General features: G+C 37.0%; 2 protein-coding genes across 4 annotated transcripts; both read left to right on the top strand.

Moving 5' to 3' along the window:
* Nucleotides 1-123: 123 nt before the first annotated feature.
* Nucleotides 124-2315, top strand: LOC137946925 (NAD(P)H-quinone oxidoreductase subunit O, chloroplastic). The gene is made up of 6 exons (XM_068793208.1): nt 124-416; nt 1027-1082; nt 1243-1308; nt 1415-1456; nt 1685-1744; nt 1959-2315. Exons 1-6 carry the CDS (start codon nt 209-211, stop codon nt 1986-1988), a joined length of 462 nt encoding a protein of 153 aa, XP_068649309.1. The 5' UTR covers nt 124-208; the 3' UTR covers nt 1989-2315.
* A 463-nt stretch (nt 2316-2778) lies between these two features.
* LOC137946015 (homeobox-DDT domain protein RLT3-like) lies at nt 2779-13028 on the top strand. Of its 3 annotated transcripts, XM_068792163.1 has the most exons (19): nt 2779-2950; nt 3046-3140; nt 3309-3812; nt 5556-5614; nt 6135-6377; nt 6516-6578; nt 6691-6907; nt 7031-7125; nt 7308-7394; nt 7520-7651; nt 7906-8046; nt 8147-8269; nt 8371-8841; nt 9296-9634; nt 9725-10345; nt 11441-11545; nt 11646-11880; nt 12441-12503; nt 12577-13028. In XM_068792163.1, the coding sequence occupies exons 2-18, from the start codon at nt 3059-3061 to the stop codon at nt 12461-12463; spliced, it is 3540 nt and encodes a 1179-aa protein (XP_068648264.1). In that variant the 5' UTR covers nt 2779-2950; nt 3046-3058; the 3' UTR covers nt 12464-12503; nt 12577-13028. The 3 variants fall into 3 exon arrangements, with proteins under 3 accessions (XP_068648264.1, XP_068648263.1, XP_068648262.1); XM_068792162.1 differs by having other exon boundaries at nt 2779-2904; nt 12441-13028; XM_068792161.1 differs by having other exon boundaries at nt 12441-13028.
* The last annotated feature ends 1741 nt before the right edge of the window (nt 13029-14769 follow it).

The raw sequence follows: 14769 nt of genomic DNA, 5'->3' as shown, positions 1-14769 counted from the left end.
TTTCACCGGTTCACCAGTCCCGGTTAAAGGGACCGACTGCGTTGTCCGCGCGTAAATTAACTGCAACTTTCGAATATTTTCTCAAACGATGATGGACAGGTAACGAAAGCCGATAGAGTAGTTTCTTATCTGCAAATTCAATGGCGGGGAAGAGACGAAACAACTTTCCTCCGTCCGGGAAACATACCCATTATCCAAATTTTCTCTCATGGCCTTCTCTGCTACTCTCTCGTCTCACTTCTTCTCCCGAGTCTTCTCATTTCCACCAAACCTGACGAGAATCCCTCCCCCTCCCCGATCGCTACTCATTATAGCCTCCGCGGCTGAGCCCGAAAAAGAAAAAGTTGCCCAGACGGAAAGTGCAGACCCCCCGGCACCTACGACTTCAGCGCGGCCGAAGAAACCCGTTTACTCCAGTAAGTCCCAACTCAACCGACTCAATTTTGTCTGATTACGGGGTGAAACCGCTGTTTCTCTTCGATTCCTGATCTATCATGTCATTATATAGCGCTTGGAATTGGTTAAGAGTAGTGGTTTGGCATTTTGGAACTGTGGTATCCAATTTTTTCAACTCTAGTGAATCGAATCTACTAAAACGGTGTCCAAATTCTGCGGAGAATCGGACAGCAAATTAGATGAAGTTTCCTCATTATTGAACTACTTAGGTTTCGGCAAATGAGCTCTACAGTTGCGGTCATAATTTGTTCAACAATTTTGATCCTTATGGAATGAAGGAAAAGTTCTTCTGGCCTAATGCAAGCTCTTCTATTGTCTAAAACTCTACTCCATACAGTACGCCTGGCCTTAACTGTTATGGGTCTATTGATGCCGAACATCAGGACCAGAAAACACAAAACTGTACTCTTAGTCTTGAGACTGTATGGCTAATCTTTTTCCCTTTATGTGATACTTCGAAATCAAAACCTGCACACCAACTAAAACTGATTTATTCTCCAGCTTCATTTTTCATACAAACAAAAACCTCTCCCTAGAGAAAGAGATTCACTTTTCTCTTCGTTGTTGTAGTGAAGAAAGGGCAGATTGTGAGGGTGGATAAGGAGATATATCTCAACAGTGTTAATGTAAGTTCATTTACTTGAACATTGTAATTTCAATTGTTTATATTAATGATCTTCAGTGGGGAATAACATTCTTTTTTATCCATTTTCTTTTAAATGCTCCCATCTATACTATCTAAACCGATTCCTAAGAGAATAATTTCCTACCATTGTTTCATCTCAGTACTTATCTGTTGAGCATCCGCCTTACTACAAAGGTTTGGACTACATTTATGAAGACCGCGGTGAGGTACTACCTTTTATACATTTTAAGAAAATAAATGGGTGCTGAAACTTTTTTTTTTTTTTTTTTTTGTCATAAAAATGTTGTTCTAATGTGTCCTTGATGTTATCAGGTTTTGGACCTTCGTATTTTTGAGACTGGAGAACATGCTCTTGTAAGTTGTTTCCTGTTGTTTGTCATTTGTTAAAACCATTTATTGTCATTTTCAGTAATGACTATTGATGCATATTCTCAGAAATCAGAATTTAGAGTCACTTAGTAGAAAAATCTTCCGTTTTTTTAGTTATTTGGATTATGATTAACTGTGCACTCTTGGCAATTCGTAAATTGAGTTTGTTTATACATCTTTTAGTGCATCTATCTAACTGCATATTTGGTATAGGTTGCATGGGTTGGCATCCCAACTGCACCTGCCTGGCTTCCTACAGACATGCTTATAAAGGTAATACCAAGACTATTTTTTTAAGAAAAGCTGACTCTATTTCATATCGATTTACTGAGAAAAACAAACCTTCTCCTTCTTTGGTAATTTTCCGACATTTAAGATATTGAAACTGGGGGATGTTACTCAGCATTCCAATCTCTTTTCTGTTTTTCTGTGGGACTGTTCTGAACCATTACTCATCTGACTCTGTTTTCATGCTTTGTCCCTGCAGTCAGACAACCTTGATTATGAGAGAATATAATTTGCCATGAAAAGCAGAAGTACCTTAATACTGATGCAGCAAGACAGCATTTACCAGAGAAAAGTTTCAAGTGCAAGTCCATCACATTGGTTGGGATGGTTTTACCATTCGGTGGAGTTGGGCTCCATCCGTGTAATGAAAGGCATTTATTTAGTGAGACACTGGTGGCATACAGGATGTGGTTAGTCAACCAAAGAAATGAACTGGAGCTCTTGAGAAATTCCAGCACCAAGAGAAAAACTCAGTCGTATTTGTCTTCTGAAACTCTGGATTTCAAATGGAACCCAAGTTTTTGTTTCTGTAGGCTTCTGCCTGGATGTAAGTAATATTTCCATTTACAAGAGAACATGCTCTCTCACTCTTCCTCTTAATTAACCATTTAAGCATGGAATTGTTAAACAACTCAAATACTCTTAATAACTAAATATTAAAACCTAACTTATAAGTGAAAAAAATACTCTCCATTGCCTCTCTATTTCCAACCTGAACTCTGAAACTCCATCTGGGTTCACGGGTTGGGCGAAATAGAGCTTTATTCCGCCCGAACCGATCCGGTCAACCGGTGGTTTACACTTCACTCATCACAGCTTTCCACCTGTCACCACCTGACACTAACAATTCCAACTCACCAAAATATCTCTACCTGTCACTTTGGTGGGCCTTGCGATCAACGGTTCCCACTCACGCATCCTCTGGCCCTTTCCGCACGTGTCTTAGGGTTTATCCCCTTCTTCTTGCTAAAACCCTACCCTGTTTATCTCCCTCGATCATTTTACTACCTTCAAGTATTTTTTTATATTTTCTCGTTCGTTGGTGATTCGACGTTTGAGTCCCCAAAGCCAACTCAATTCTGCTCCAGAGATAAGAAAATATTTTCTTCCCTTCCCGACGGCAAGTCGGCGACTGGGACTCAGAGGTACGGAATCGTGTTGCTCTGCTGAGGTTCTGCTGTTACTATATAGGTAACTGAGATTGTCGAGAAAAATTTCTGTGTCGAGTGGTTTTTATTTCTCTTTGACGTTGTTGAGGTTATATTTGGATTTCCTTGTGACTACAGTGGTTTATGGAAAATGATGAGGCAATGGAGAAGCAAGCCGGTGGAAGTAGGAGAAAGACAGTTCCAAACTCAATCGCTTGAGAATTTCTATTCAGGTATTTCAGGATTACTACTAGCAGCTTTCCAGTGGAGTTTTGGTTATGTGTTTCTGGCTTATTGACATCCAATTCAACTCGTTGTTGAACGTTGGAAAGAGCTGGCTTGTGTTTGTTCTGGGATTTGAATTGAAGGTCATTACTGATTATTGTTTCTACCCCGTGCAGAGAGGAAGTGTCCCTCGCAGGAGGTAATGGAGCAATACGCGACATCTCTTAACTTAACGTATGAGCAGGTCCGTAAATGGTTTGCTGAGAGGAGGAGGAAGGAGAAAAAAGAGACTGAAAATGTATTATGTTCAACTGGTGAAACTGTTCTTGGAGGTGGAGGGGATCAGACGACTCTGGATTCCACATCCTCGAGAAGTGCTGGAAACAGAAAAAATATGCGAAGTTCCTTCACTAGGAGAGGACGAACAAGCAAAAGTTCTTCAAAACTTAGCCAAGACGAAAGTTTAGAACTGGAATGGTCGAAAGAGGGGTGTGCTGAGCGTGAAGACCAATTGACGTCTCCTGCACAGATCAGGAACTGTAAGCAAAGAAAGCAGTTTTACCATGTGCAGGATATGTTGTCGCCTGATTATATTCTGAAGAAGGTGTTTCGCAAGGATGGTCCTCCTCTTGGAGGAGAGTTTGATTCGCCTCCTGCGGGAACATTTGGCTGTTTGTCAGGTATTTTCTTTCTGTTCGGTTACAATTTCTCTACAAGTAAAATACAAGAGAGTCGGTACTTCTCCTTTTTCTGGAAAAGGAAGCATGTCTTTAGATGGGCCAATCTAGAAGCGTCGTTTGATAGATTGATTAATAGTTTGAAAATCACTTGAATGCAACCTTCTGGTTAGTAATTTGTGCTGATCCTGGTCTACGAATATAACCAACAATAATAAAGATAAAAAGAAAAGTTTATTATTTTTCTGGACATCAACAGCATTTACACCCATATAAGTTGATGCGTAGATAGAAAAATCCTCTTACAGGTCGGAGGATCTATATAAAGAAACTGTGATGCTGGGGAAGCATGCTGGTATGGTTCCTGATGATAAAAGTGAGCTTGGGGCTTTTGGCTGCATGAAGTTTTAAATGTCTTTATTTAAAAAAAATTAAAATGTCTACATAAAAATTACTGCAGTAGTGTGCATGTAATAAATGAAAGTCAAGTTGTAGCTATTTTCTGTTTGAAAGCTGCTATACTTTTGTGATTGGAATGAGCACATTCATCTTACAGGACAGGAATCGGTTCAATGATTTTGAGAAGTCTTAAATTCCCTATGAGGAAAAATATACTTATCTTGCCACCCATTCATTTGGGTTGGTCAAGTTAACAACTTTATTCACTGGCACACAACCACATCTCGTGACACCTTATGGCACCTTTTGTTTGCTGCCATTAGTGGGTCTTACAAGCAGAGAAACTACTGCCCTTTTGATTGGAAGTCTCAGACAAATTTAGAGTGTGAGTGATAAAGTTTATCTTCACGTTCTCTTTTGGGCTGGTAAGCTTCTAAAGTGTTGCCATCTCCCAGGATTGTAGTGGCTTCTTTTGATTTGAGACCTCGCTAACTGGCAGAGGCGAAGTTATCAAAGATCACTGGGGTAGAATCATCTTTTATGTATTTTACTCCTTCTGGTGATTACCTGAGTGTTAGTGTGTTCATCTCTTTATGGCGGCTTCTTGATTACTTTGATGAAATTTCTGAAATCGCCTCTTATTGTGAGACGACATGGTAACATAATTGGGAAATCAACCAGTTCGCTAATTTCCTCACAAAGGATGGGATTGCTGCTCAGTAATTCCTATAATTCATTCATGTTGGGATTCCTTATGGGCTCATGCCCTTGTAGTATGTGTCTTTTCCTGCATTTAGATTTTATGTTCTTCCTCCTTTGGGGCCTTATGTACCTTTTCTCTTGATGCGGAATTCATTTTTCCCTTCGGGGCCCTATATACATTGTTTTTTACTAATGTTGAATTCATTTTCACTATCGTCCAAAACAGAAAGTTAGTAACTTTATATTGAAGGGGAAAGAAATAACTTGGTTCTCGCATTTATGACATTCTGTCTGAATATTTAAATTTTTATAATTTTAGACAATCATCAGAAAACTTTTACAGTGGCAATATTTACTTGACCATGTAAAGTTTTCATGCCATGTTTTCTGGCCAATGTGGGAAAGAAAAAATCTACTGGAAAAGCCCATAAAACACAAACTTATGCTTTACTTTCTCTTTTCTAAATCAGTGGTGCTTTGTTAAAGAAAATTCTCTTCTTATTAGTTATTAAGTAAAGTTTCAGTGAATTCTTGATTTCTTATTTTTTTTTCTTTTTACTTTATTGAAGCTTTTCTAATTTCTTTCTTTATTTCTTTTTTCACCTGTGTCTTGTGTTAGGAACTAACTAAGTTTTCTTTGATCAGGTGCAAAGCATTCTAACCTTTCTTGTCATGATATGCAAAGATGTACTAAAAGGAGAAAGGTAGTATAAGGAATTTAGTATTTGCTAACAGATTAGCAATTTTGGGGATCTTTTGTGTTGATGTACAAATTTTTTGTGAAATAAGAAAGCTTGTTTTTTGCTGTATGAATCATTTGAAACTTGTCCTTTTCTTTTCTGGCTTCTATCACATAATCAGATTAGTACAAGCCTTGAGTTTTAGATAAAGATATTGCATTTGCAATTCGATGTTTACCAGATGTGTGTTTCATTATGTTATTTTCTGTATCTGTTCTCTTTTCATTCTCTCTCAGAATTACTCTCCACAAAGCTTCAGATTCTAATCTTGGGCATTACAGTTCTATGGCATTTCATCTCTGTTGTTTCTTATTTTTGTCAAACCTTTTTTATTACTTGAACTTTGTTCTGTAAAAAAATTTTGTTGTATGAAATTTTTGGACAAATGCTTTTCACAAAAATAAAATATAAAATATTGGATAAATTTGTTGAGCAGGATGTTGTCTTACTGTGTTTGTGACTTTGCCTCATCGCTCTGATTCAGGTCTCAAAACCACCTGCCATCCTGGACTCCCAAGTTGGGCAAAGGAAAAATGATCGAGTGAGGAAACATGGCATGGGGAAAGGTCTAATGACAGTATGGCATGCTACAAATCCAGATGCCAAAGGCTTGCCTACAGGATTAAATTTTGTTCATGAGGAAGTGACAAAATCTTCTGGTGCAACTTCTAAATGTCATCGATCTTGCCAAAAATCAAGAAAATCACAATCTCAAATGCTTGCTGTGGTAATATTTCATATATACACCTGATTTATGATTAATTTGTTTTGAAGAATTGAACAGGATCTACATGGCTTTGTTGCTGCCAATCTTTTGGTTTGTTGGAGGTGAAAGGGTTGCTTATTACATATTTGTGTTTTTCAGAAGCAGCGAAATCTGGGAAGAAAAGCATTGGAGAAAAGGAAGCTTCCAGTAAGAAAAAGAAGGGTAAATGCTTCAGTAATATTGGATCAGAGTTGTTTTGTTCAATGTAAGAAAGATTAAGAATTGGTCCTGCGGCATGGTGCTTAATGACATCTTACTTTGTTAATGCATTCAGGTTGAATCTAAATATGCTGGAAATCAAAAGAAGCCAAGTAAAGTAGAATGTGAACTTGCTCTTGAACGTTTGAGACTCCATGAACTATCTAATGAGTTGACAGGTTTAATGGATGATGAGGAGCTAGAACTTAGAGAACTACAAGCTGGGCCAAATCCTTTGACATGCTCCGCTCATCTGCAAATGAATGGAATGCATGGCTGCTCTCTTTGCAAAGGTTTGGCTTTTGGTTGGTTCTTCAGAAGCATTCATCGCAGGATCATAGGAATACATTCTTTTTTCATGTTTTCTGAATTTTTCTTTTATATATTTATGTTGTTGATATTGTTATCCTTTTTAGATTTGCTGGCAAGGTTTCCACCTCAATCTGTAAAGATGAAGCAGCCTTTCTGTGGCCGCCCTTGGGAACTGGAGACTCTCAAGAAACTGTTTAAGGTGAGAGGTCTCTGACTTTTATTTGGATTCGTTTGTGCTATCTTTCTTGCAAGATGATTTGGACAGCTTGGTAATTTGAGATACAAGTACTATTTTCTGGTGTTTACTGGTAACTTGTACTTTCCCTGTAAATATATTCAAGCATCTACAGAAGCACATACTAAAATGGGAATATTGGGCAGGTTTTCAGGTTCTTGTATACTCATGCAATCACAATTGATATCTGCACCTTTACATTTGATGAGCTTGTTCAAGCATTTCATGACAAGGTAATTGGGTCATATAAGGCCAACTGTTTTAGATCGAGCTGCTATAGGTCTTTCTTAGAGGTGAATATCTGTGAGCTTCATTAATACATTATAAGTTGTTTATCTTCTTTCAAATTTGTGTTAAGGATTCCTCGTTGGTTGGAAAAATTCATGTGGCTGTCCTCAAGCTTTTATTATCCGATGTTGAAAGGGAGCTTAGCAGTGGATTGTTTCCTCGGGCTAGTAAAGACAGCAGATATCTTCAATTTCTTCAATTTGTGAGCTCTTGATACTTCATGTTCTTCTATGTGTTATTTCAGTAGACAGTCTTATCTTTTTTTCCTTTCCACACGATTAATTTTACTATCGATAAAGTATATTTTAAAATTTCAAGACTTGTTTAAAAAAGTTGCATCTAAACTTTTTATCCAATGCCTGCTTGATCCGAGAGAAATCTACTGGGTTCTGCTACACTGTGCACACTGCTTTTGTTTTCCTTTTAACATTATTTCATGATCTGTCTGTTTGGCAGGTTAGATGTCAGGAGTTTAATGTACAGTTCTGGAATACATGTTTGAATTCTCTTACCTGGACGGAAATTATGCGGCAAGTTTTGATTGCTTCAGGTTTTGGTATAAAACAAAATCCTCTTAACAGAAAGATTCTTATCAAGGTGCTTAGACCTTCTGTTCTTGCATCAATGGATGTGTTGTGTCTCTGCAACTCCTCAGTGTACTAGATCTTCCTGAACTCACTTCATTTGCATTTAACAGGGAAGGAATCGAATGACAAGATTTGGTCTCCGTCATGGTACTTTGAAAGGTGAATTGTTTAATATCTTATTTGAGCAAGGAAGCAAGGGGTCTAAAATATCCGAGTTAGCGAAGTATCCTCAGGTAGAGTACTTGAGAAAGGTGGTTTTGTCATGGATTTTTCTGGTTGTAAGTTGAATTTGGGCTGTAATTAGTAACACATCAATCTATTTTCTTTTTTCAAGATTGTTGGATTAAATCTCCTTAACACGGTCAAGGAAGTAGAAGAACTCATTTGTACATCACTTTCTAGTGATTTAACATTGTTTGAGAAGATCTCTCCATGTGCTTATCGTCTTCGGCTCAATCCTCTTGTTTCAAAAGCAATTGAGAAGTATCAGTCTGATAGTGAGGATTCGGGGAGTGTTAATGATGACTCCTCAGACTCTGACAGTGATAGCAATAGTGATGATTCTGAGGATTCTGAGGTGGTCATTTCAGGACTTGAAAACAGAATTATTAAGCATAAGAGTAGACGAAGACAAAAGAGTTATCAACGAACTGAAGCAACTGAGATTGACGAGAGTCATTCTGGGGAAGTGTGGATGCTTGGATTGATGGAGGGTGAATATTCAGATCTAACCCTTGACGAGAAGTTGAATGCATTGGTAGCACTGGTAGACCTTACTAGTGCTGTTCCATGTGTTCGGATTGAGGTAACTTTAGATTGTCTGTGTTCATGTGTTAACTGTTTTCAAGAAACTCTCAACGTATAAATTCCTTCATGATCCATTCAACCCTTTTTATTTTGTGTTTGAGAAAGTTACATAGTCCATCTTTCATGGAAAAAAAAATAGAAAAAAACTTCATAGAAAGATTGAGTCACCTCAAATCCTGGATTCTGCTTTTACTTACTCCGGTCCCAATTGTTTGTTATTTCAAAACAAAGGTTATTCTGCAGATATCGGCAGGCGACAATTTTATTTACTTTGATGAATTTTGTACAGAAGCTACAGAATTTAGCATATAGTTAGTAGGAAATGAGAAAAATCCAAAGTTTCAAAACAGATAACATAAATGTACATAAAAAATCAGCACTATTTCAAAAAAAAAAAATGTACATCAAAATTATATTTGACATTAACATTGTTGATGTAATTCATTATGTAGGACTCGGTGAATGTGAACTTGGAAAGCAATCCTATCATCCGACATCGTGGATCTGGTGCAAAAATAAAGAGGTCAACAGTCAATAAACAGATCTCGCTGAAGCCATCATGGGATCATGTGGGGCACATGCATAATATGAAGCAGATGCATGCATTCAATGCACGAGCAGGGTCTGAATCCTGCATACATTCATTGCAGTCCATATATTTAGGATCCGACCGTAGGTACAATAGTTATTGGCTTTTCCTTGGTCCCTGTGATGAAAATGATCCTGGGCATCGAAGGGTTTATTTTGAGTCTTCTGAAGATGGTCACTGGGAGATTATTGATAGCCAAGAGGTACAGCATTCTTGCCATGTGATTTATATTTGAGTCTACTGTTTTATTTTTTGTGAAGACATTTATTGATCCTTGTGGAATGTCATGCAGGCCTTGTGTGCTCTGTTGTCAGTTTTGGACAGTAGGGGTACACGAGAAGCACACCTTCTTGCATCTCTGGAGAGGTGTGAAGCTTCTCTCTGTCAAGTGATGACCAGCCACATGGCAATAGTAAAAGATGCTATACAGATTTTAAGATCTGATCTACATGACTCTGATCCACACGACGGGAATGGGTCATCTCCGGTCTCAGATGTAGATAACAGTACACTGTTATCTGAGTGCACAAACAATCCTTCAGTGCCATCAGGCACTATGTTTCTTGATCTTGAGAAGAAGGGAGAAGAAAAAAGGCAAAAGTGGGATCGTCTTCAAGCATTTGATTCATGGCTTTGGGATTCTTTTTACTCAAATCTTAGTGCAGTGAAATATGGTAAACGGTCATTTGTTGAATCACTAACTCGCTGTGAGAGTTGCAATGACCTGTATTGGAGGGATGAAAAGCATTGTAAGACATGCCATTCTACATTTGAGCTGGACTTTGATCTGGAAGAAAGGTATGCTGTTCACATCGCCACATGTAGAGAAAAAGAAGAAAGTGAAGATTTCCCAAAGCATAAGCTTCTATCATCAAAGCTACAATCCCTGAAAGCGGCAGCTCATGCTGTAGAGGTTGTTTCTCATTTTTATCACTAAGCGTCTTTTTCATCAGCAGTTCTTTGGGATTTTTTTGTTTCTTGTTTCTTAGATTGTACCTTTCACATCAATTTGTTTAGAGAGAACACCATCTTTACTGTGACATTGAATTCTAAGGCTGCTATTGTTTCTTCTCCTTGTTATGAACTTTTGCTTTTCTAGGTATTTGCTCTTTTAAGTTTTAGAATTTTTTGTACTTGGCTAAATTCACCAAAACTGGTCTGTGAGGCCTGTTGAAAATCTATTCTGTTCACAAATCATATTCCAATCCTTTAGTGGTCATCATCTATTATATAAACCCTTAAATGGAGATTATTCTTAGATATTCCTCTGTTAATATTTATGTTTGCTAGTTCCTTTACTGTACTAGTTTTTCTTCTTTAGGACTTTTGAGTGTTACCTTTTAGCTGTCTCCCTGACTTTGGTCATCAATGCCTGAATTTTATAAGTTTGTCTTCCTGAATTTTAAAAGGTTGACTTCTTACCGATGGGGCAAACTGTCTTACCTGTTCATCTTGATAAAATTGTTATCAGAAAAAGCATGTTGTGTTGATTAGTCTCTTCTTTTGTCTATTTTATCATATGTAATTAACCATATTCTCAGCGAGAGGGAGAGAATATTGCACAGATACACGAGAGAGGTCTAAAGGTTAGAAGGTGAGCTGAAATTGCTGGGTGATTATTCTGGTTGATAATCGTATATTTTACTCTTTCTGACTGACTTCCTCTCTGTGTAGGCTTGTTGTAACTATTATAGTACTAGATCTACAAACAACAAGATTTTTATTTTATTTTTTTTTTGGTTTGTGTACGAACCTTAAGATTTGAAAATTCCATCTGATGAATGACAGTGTTATGCATACTCTACCTGAAAAAAAAGTTAAAAGAAAGAAATGATGGTCGAACCCTCCAACAAAGATCATTTGATCCTTAAGAATCAGTATTTGCAACACGATATTATTAGTTTGCTGTGAAATGCTTAGTATTGCAACTGATCTCGTTGATTCTATTTCTGTTTATATCATCTTCAGTGATACATTGAAAATGGACATTCTTCATAATTCTTTGCAGGCAGCGATGCCTGAAGGAGCTTTAGTTGGTACTTGGACAAAGTCTGCTCACAAGCTTTGGGTCAAGCGGCTGAGACGAACTTCATCACTGCCTGAGCTTTTGCAGGTTTCTCTTTTATTTATTAGTGCTTACATAGACTCGGTGCACGTTCTCTGCTATAGTAATGCTCATGCTGATGAGCTGGTTATGTGAAACTCATGGCTAGGTTCTCACGGACTTTGCTGGTGCGATCAATGAGGAGTGGTTGTGCCAGAAACAAACTGTTATGGGTCCGAACACAGCTTTTGAAGAGATTGTTGTTTTCTTCCCCACTATTCCCCAAACAACATCATCAGTTGCACTGTGGTTGGTCAAGTTAGATGCAGTAATTGCTCCTGACTTGGAAAAGATTCAATCAAGGAAGTTTGAAAAGGTTCTGGGAAGTAATCCAAGAGTAACAGGTATGACTAATTTTCTAGTTTAGGCTATCTGCGTTCTAGGATTGGTACTTATGAAACTGGAATGGGGTTTAAATGAGACCAGGTTAATCATCTGTTCCTCAGGCAGCGGCATCTATTCTTGTTCTGTGCCTTCTGTCTACTTGAAAAACTGAAAGGCTCCTCTACTGCGTAGAAGTCTTGTTCAACCAATCTCAGACCACTTATTGAGAAGTCCAACGATGATTGTTTTTGTATCTATATAAAGGCGATGATAGCAAAAGCAGGCTGTAATCCTGTAAATTATTAAGTATGAATGTCAATTACGAATGCAGAGGTAAACCCGTGCTTTGATTGGGTTTAACCAGAGGTAACTGCTCCTCTAAGCAGCATCGATTCTTCGTTTTTGTCTTCCATATTGAACAAACTGAAGTGTCTGTATGGCATAGAGGAGGATGAACTTGGGTCCCAGTGAGCATGGTGATAGCCAACACCCCCCCCTAAATTACATAAACATGTGAACATCAATTGATAGTGGGGAATAATTTTTCTTTTAACTACGGTTGGTTCATTCTGTGTTGCAGGAAGGAATCGTTTGAGGAAGTAGACGTTGAACTGGAGTTCTATCTACACTGATCAATATTCCTGTACATTCATCGATCACTTCTTTAGTATCTCAAGGTCATCTAAACTTCCTGACAGGTGTTTTATATGTTCCAGACCAGGCAAACTTTAGTCCGGACTTCTTGTTACATCTTTTGCCTTGATGGAGGACAGTTTCTTCAACCATTCTGTACAAAGGGATCGATTTGATTGGCAAAAGGCATCATCAAAGCCCATATCTTGAACATTTCTATCATTTACTGCATCCACTGCCTTTCAGGTTCTGTCGCCAAACACAGAAATCCCTTGTGGAGTTATTCATTTGTGAGTGTTGTGGAATTCTCTTGCTGCTGTGGTAATTGAATGCATGCATGTCGAAGTGAAAATGTTGAATCAGAACACTCAAATGTTCATAATAGAAATGGTTCATGTCAAAATTTGAACCTTCACGTTTTTGTCTTACTGCATGCAGATGCCGATTGTATATGACGATCTCATGTAAATTTAACTTTCTCACATTTATTAGGGAGAGGAAATACCCTTTTGCCGCAAACATTTATTTTTGTTGATTCCGTTTCATGTTTTCTTTCCCTTTTTTGTTTTTTGTGTTTTGGTACTGTTGAGTTCAAAACATATCTGCTTTATATGTTGAGTTCAAAACATGTCCAAAACATATCTGCTTTATATGTATAATAGATCATTTTTTTTTTATGCATGACATAGTTGAAATTGCCCCAATCAAAAATAAAATTAAAAAGAGTCAATTTTTAATTAAAATAAAAAATATATTATTAGATGTGTTGAAGAGTAAATATGAAAGAGTTTGACAAGACTCTCACAATAAGAAGTTTCACAAAGCCAAAATTAATATGGTGGAGTCTTACAGGAATCTCGTAGGATGAAGTTTCAGTAAAAGGTGTTTAGTCTTTTATTTATGTTAAGTTGTTCAATTAACTTTGGGTGTAACTATGGCTAGGGGTGGGATCTGGCTAAGTTAAGCTCGAAATTATATATGTTTGAGTTTGGTTTAATCTGAATACTTCGAACTCGAGTTTGAGCTTAGCCTTGAGCCTTGAGCCCAAAATTGGAATCAAGCTAGAACCCAAAATTTTAAATTGAGTTTGAGCCCGAACTTGAGTTGGGTTCAAGCTCCAACCTACATTTAATTTTTTTTTAACCAGCTTAATAAACCTAAAAGAAAGAACAAACACCTCCATTGGTACCATTGAACTAGAAGGTATTACAAAGGAGTCCAAGACTTTAAAATGGATTATACTAATGTATAATAACTAGCTTAATAGACCTAAAAGAAATAACAAGCATCTCTATCAATAGTATTTATTACATTGGCAAATAACAATATTAAATGTTGAGGGACCTAAAAGGGCTGAATGATCGATCGTCTTTGAGGTAAATAAGAGCAACAATCAATAAAAGGGCTGAATGATCGATCGTCTTTGAGGTAAATAAGAGCAACAATCAATCAACTAAAGAGAGAATTGATGAGAGTAATTAGATTAAAAGGTATTTTTATGAAAAATATATATGCTAACGAGTCAGCTCACGAGCTAACAAGATGAGCTTGAAAAATCTCAAGTTTGACTTATTATACTTAACAAGCCTTATTTCAAGTTTGAGTTCGAGCCAAACTCATGTAAATATGAAACTAAGTTGAGCTTTTTTCGAGCCGTGCTTGAACGGTTTGGCTAGGTGCCCCCCTTACTAGGACAAGGGTAGTTTTATTTATGTTTAAGTTGTTCAATTAAGTTTGGGTGTATCACTTGATGTATTTTTATTTATTTTTGTAAAGAATATTTTTAGTGTTATTTTCTTTTGTCAACTTAATGAATGTAAAATAGTTGTAGAAATAGTTTATTATTGGATTCATAATGCAAACAAGAAAACATGATTTGTTTGAATTTTATACAACTCATTGTATTTTATTTTATGTAGCAAAGTTCTGTTTTTTTTTCTGCACAAAAATGGGCAAGTAATTACAAGTAGTTTTTATGCACAAGTGTTGCAAGTGATATTATAGGTAATTTTTTTTTATTATTTGAAATATCAAACACCTTTGCTTCTTATAAGTTGTTTTTCTTGATTGACATCAGTAGAGTTAGACACTCTATTTTTTCGCTTTGTTGCATTCAAATTGTCTTTTTATGCTTTTTGTATAGGTTTGTTGAGTCAAGACAAATACAAAAGATAATAGGTCATAGAGTATTTTTCCTCTACCTTTCAAAAATTTTGGAAGGAAAAAAGGATCATTCATCAATAGTCCTCACTGCTTAATTTTTTTATTAATATTAT

Source organism: Aristolochia californica, unplaced genomic scaffold (genome assembly GCF_029961685.1).
Source record: "Aristolochia californica isolate CCGP_79_NKW_82.1479 unplaced genomic scaffold, dmAriCali1.0.hap1 SCAF_12, whole genome shotgun sequence".
Taxonomy (NCBI): Eukaryota; Viridiplantae; Streptophyta; class Magnoliopsida; order Piperales; family Aristolochiaceae; genus Aristolochia; species Aristolochia californica.
The sequence above is the reverse complement of the archived record's forward strand: the minus strand, read 5'-3'. Positions and strand labels throughout refer to the sequence as shown.